At 47.4% G+C, this 5,000-nt stretch overlaps 1 protein-coding gene and 1 pseudogene across 2 annotated transcripts in view; both read right to left on the bottom strand.

The window, feature by feature from the left end:
- Positions 1–5,000, bottom strand: part of LOC307016319 — a 264,046-nt pseudogene that overhangs the window by 163,339 nt on the left and 95,707 nt on the right. The gene's annotated exons all lie outside the window — the stretch shown is intronic.
- The window catches only part of asap2b (ArfGAP with SH3 domain, ankyrin repeat and PH domain 2b), a 57,552-nt gene that overhangs the window by 9,318 nt on the left and 43,234 nt on the right, over positions 1–5,000 (bottom strand). Inside the window, 2 exon segments of the mRNA XM_079647086.1 lie at positions 214–306; positions 2,633–2,813. Coding sequence (XP_079503212.1) covers positions 214–306; positions 2,633–2,813 — 274 coding nt within the window.

Genomic DNA, 5,000 nt, shown 5'->3' on the forward strand with positions numbered 1-5,000 from the left:
GACTCCCCACTGCATTTGGGCGGGGCTTCAGGTGATCAGAGCTGCGTGTCTCCGTCAGACTCAGCAGCTGATCTCTCTCTCTCTCCTCTCTCTCCCCCTCCCCCTCTCCCTCCCCCTCTCTCTCTAAACTTCACTCTCGTTTATGTCCATATCGATCAGATCCGGCTCTCCTGATCGGCCTCTATAGAGACAGTGAGGAAGTGACACACTCACCGTATATGGAGGAGTTCCTCTCGGGGGTCTGAGGGTTCGGGGGGTCGGAGGACGACCGCTGTCTCCCCACGGTCTCCATGGCAACTGGTTTACCTGCGAGACAAGGGAAGTTTATTTATGTAGCAGCTTTCAACACGAGGCAATTCAAAGTGCTTTACAAAAATGAAAGACATTAAAGGTCACGTATTATTTCAAATCCACTTCTTCGTGTCTCTTCTACATAACCATGTGTCCCCTCTGTAAAGAGAGTCTCTCTTTACAGAGGGGACACATGTGTCAGTTTCCAGAGGGGACACATGTGTCTTCTTCATGTCTCTTCTAGATCAACATGTGTCCCCTCTTCTTCATGTCTCTTCTACATCAACATGTGTCCCCTCTTCTTCATGTCTCTTCTACATCAACATGTGTCCCCTCTTCTTCATGTCTCTTCTCCATCAACATGTGTCCCCTCTTCTTCATGTCTCTCCTACATCAACATGTGTCCCCTCTTCTTCATGTCTCTTCTACATCAACATGTGTCCCCTCTTCTTCATGTCTCTTCTACATCAACATGTGTGCCCTCTTCTTCATGTCTCTTCTCCATCAACATGTGTCCCCTCTTCTTCATGTCTCTTCTACATCAACATGTGTCCCCTCTTCTCCATGTCTCTTCTACATCAACATGTGTCCCCTCTTCTTCATGTCTCTTCTCCATCAACATGTGTCCCCTCTTCTTCATGTCTCTCCTACATCAACATGTGTCCCCTCTTCTTCATGTCTCTTCTACATCAACATGTGTCCCCTCTTCTTCATGTCTCTTCTACATCAACATGTGTCCCCTCTTCTCCATGTCTCTTCTACATCAACATGTGTCCCCTCTTCTTCATGTCTCTTCTACATCAACATGTGTCCCCTCTTCTCCATGTCTCTTCTACATCACCATGTTTCCCCTCTTCTTCATGTCTCTTCTACATCAACATGTGTCCCCTCTTCTTCATGTCTCTTCTACATCAACATGTGTCCCCTCTTCTTCATGTCTCTTCTACATCAACATGTGTCCCCTCTTCTCCATGTCTCTTCTACATCAACATGTGTCCGCTCTTCTCCATGTCTCTCTACATCAACAAGTGTCCCCTCTTCTCCATGTCTCTTCTACATCAACATGTGTCCCCTCTTCTCCATGTCTCTTCTACATCAACATGTGTCCCCTCTTCTTCATGTCTCTCCTACATCAACATGTGTCCCCTCTTCTTCATGTCTTCTCTACATCAACATGTGTCCCCTCTTCTTCATGTCTCGTATACATCAACATGTGTCCTCTCTTCTTCATGTCTCTTCTACATCAACATGTGTCCCCTCTTCTTCATGTCTCTTCTACATCAACATGTGTCCTCTCTTCTTCATGTCTCTTCTACATCAACATGTGTCCCCTCTTCTTCATGTCTCTTCTACATCAACATGTGTCCTCTCTTCTTCATGTCTCTTCTACATCAACATGTGTCCTCTCTTCTTCATGTCTCTCTACATCAACATGTGTCCTCTCTTCTTCATGTCTCTCTACATCAACATGTGTCCCCTCTTCTTCATGTCTCTTCTACATCAACATGTGTCCTCTCTTCTTCATGTCTCGTATAGGCTACATCAACATGTGTCCCCTCTTCTTCATGTCTCTCTACATCAACATGTGTCCCCTCTTCTTCATGTCTCTTCTACATCAACATGTGTCCCCTCTTCTTCATGTCTCTTCTACATCAACATGTGTCCCCTCTGTGGAAAGAGACTCTGAAAGTTTCAGGAACAAAGATTCTCTCTCTTTTTGATCCATTTCTATAAAAACCTGTCTGAAAATGAGCTGATCAGATTTTGGTCACTTTGTGATGTCATAACGATGTGTTGTCTTGTGTAACCATTAGCCAATCAGCAACCAAGGTAACCCCCCCCCCCCCTCTTATCATCTTAATCTCCTCCTAGAGCTCCATTGAGTTCTTTGTAACCAAATCTCTCTCAGAGGGGCGTGGGGAGGGGCTCCTTATTTTCATCTAAAGTAACAGACAGAGAATCAGCACTTTGGAAACAGGGCTGAAACAGAGGGGATTATGGGTAATGCTGCAATGATCTGTTTGGTGTTCCAGCCAATCAGAGACAGGCTCTGAGACCTGTGATATATTGAGGAGAAACAGTATGATAGTTGAGCTTTGACTATATTTTGAATGCAGTACTTCTATCCAGTCTATCAGCATCCTCAATAGCCCCCAAAAGCACTCGGAAATTGTCAAAATTAGCCAAGCTATTTTTTAGCTATTGTCCACATAGGCTATGATGCTAATTGGGGAGTCTCCACATGTCCAGGTTCACAGTGCTGGAGTAGACTCATAACATATCTAGACTCTGGAATCATTAGCATCAGATTTAGTGTCTGTGTATGTGGTCCCTGCCTGACCTCTGCTGGGGCCCCGGGGGGGCAGCGGGGGCCCAGGGGGGGGCAGCTCCATCATGGTGCCGTAGGTCTCGTTGTTCATCATCATGCTGGGAATCTGAGGCCTGGGTTTGTCCCGGGCCAGAGAGGCAGCACCCGGCAGGAAGCAGCTGACCGGACGCTCCTCACGTCGCGTCGGGATGGGCTGCAAGAAACACACCGTTAAGCTTCCTGTGCAGAACTCCTGGTATCATGTGACCAAACATCAATGTGGAACATCTCCTGTCTTATAATACTATAAGCTAAGAAAATAAACTCTGAGTCAAACAGACGTTTCATTCAGCAGGATAAACTAAGCTAAAGGAGGCTAATGTTGGGCTATAAAGGAACTACAGCACGGTCACATGACTTCACGTCACCACCGCTAAGCTAAAGGTGGCTAATGTTGGGCTATAGAGGAACTACAGCACGGTCACATGACCTCACGTCACCACCGCTAAGCTAAAGGAGGCTAATGTTGGGCTATAAAGGAACTACAGCACGGTCACATGACTTCACATCACCACCGCTAAGCTAAAGGAGGCTAATATTGGGCTATAGAGGAACTACAGCACGGTCACATGACTTCACGTCACCACCGCTAAGCTAAAGGAGGCTAATATTGGGCTATAGAGGAACTACAGCACGGTCACATGACTTCACATCACCACCGCTAAGCTAAAGGAGGCTAATATTGGGCTATAGAGGAACTACAGCAGGGTCACATGACTTCACGTCACCACCGCTAAGCTAAAGGTGGCTAATGTTGGGCTATAGAGGAACTACAGCACGGTCACATGACCTCACGTCACCACCGCTAAGCTAAAGGAGGCTAATGTTGGGCTATAAAGGAACTACAGCACGGTCACATGACTTCACATCACCACCGCTAAGCTAAAGGTGGCTAATGTTGGGCTATAAAGGAACTACAGCACGGTCACATGACCTCACGTCACCACCGCTAAGCTAAAGGAGGCTAATGTTGGGCTATAAAGGAACTACAGCACGGTCACATGACTTCACGTCACCACCGCTAAGCTAAAGGTGGCTAATGTTGGGCTATAGAGGAACTACAGCACGGTCACATGACTTCACATCACCACCGCTAAGCTAAAGGTGGCTAATGTTGGGCTATAAAGGAACTACAGCACGGTCACATGACCTCACGTCACCACCGCTAAGCTAAAGGAGGCTAATGTTGGGCTATAGAGGAACTACAGCACGGTCACATGACTTCACATCACCACCGCTAAGCTAAAGGTGGCTAATGTTGGGCTATAAAGGAACTACAGCACGGTCACATGACTTCACCTCACCACCGCTAAGCTAAAGGAGGCTAATGTTGGGCTATAGAGGAACTACAGCACGGTCACATGACTTCACGTCACCACCGCTAAGCTAAAGGAGGCTAATGTTGGGCTATAGAGGAACTACAGCACGGTCACATGACTTCACCACCGCTAAGCTAAAGGAGGCTAGTGTTGGGCTATAAAGGAACTACAGCACGGTCACATGACTTCACCACCGCTAAGCTAAAGGAGGCTAATGTTGGGCTATAGAGGAACTACAGCACGGTCACATGACTTCACGTCACCACTGCTAAGCTAAAGGAGGCTAATGTTGGGCTATAGAGGAACTACAGCACGGTCACATGACTTCACGTCACCACCGCTAAGCTAAAGGAGGCTAATGTTGGGCTATAAAGGAACTACAGCACGGTCACATGACTTCACGTCACCACCGCTAAGCTAAAGGAGGCTAATGTTGGGCTATAGAGGAACTACAGCACGGTCACATGACCTCACGTCACCACCGCTAAGTTAAAGGAGGCTAATGTTGGGCTATAGAGGAACTACAGCACGGTCACATGACTTCACGTCACCACCGCTAAGCTAAAGGAGGCTAATGTTGGGCTATAAAGGAACTACAGCACGGTCACATGACCTCACGTCACCACCGCTAAGCTAAAGGAGGCTAATGTTGGGCTATAGAGGAACTACAGCACGGTCACATGACCTCACGTCACCACCGCTAAGCTAAAGGAGGCTAATGTTGGGCTATAGAGGAACTACAGCACGGTCACATGACCTCACGTCACCACCGCTAAGCTAAAGGAGGCTAATGTTGGGCTATAAAGGAACTACAGCACGGTCACATGACTTCACGTCACCACCGCTAAGCTAAAGGTGGCTAATGTTGGGCTATAAAGGAACTACAGCACGGTCACATGACCTCACGTCACCACCGCTAAGCTAAAGGAGGCTAATGTTGGGCTATAAAGGAACTACAGCACGGTCACATGACTTCACGTCACCACCGCTAAGCTAAAGGAGGCTAATGTTGGGCTATAAAG

Source organism: Notothenia rossii (assembly GCF_949606895.1).
Source record: "Notothenia rossii genome assembly, chromosome: 8".
Classification (NCBI taxonomy): Eukaryota; Metazoa; Chordata; class Actinopteri; order Perciformes; family Nototheniidae; genus Notothenia; species Notothenia rossii.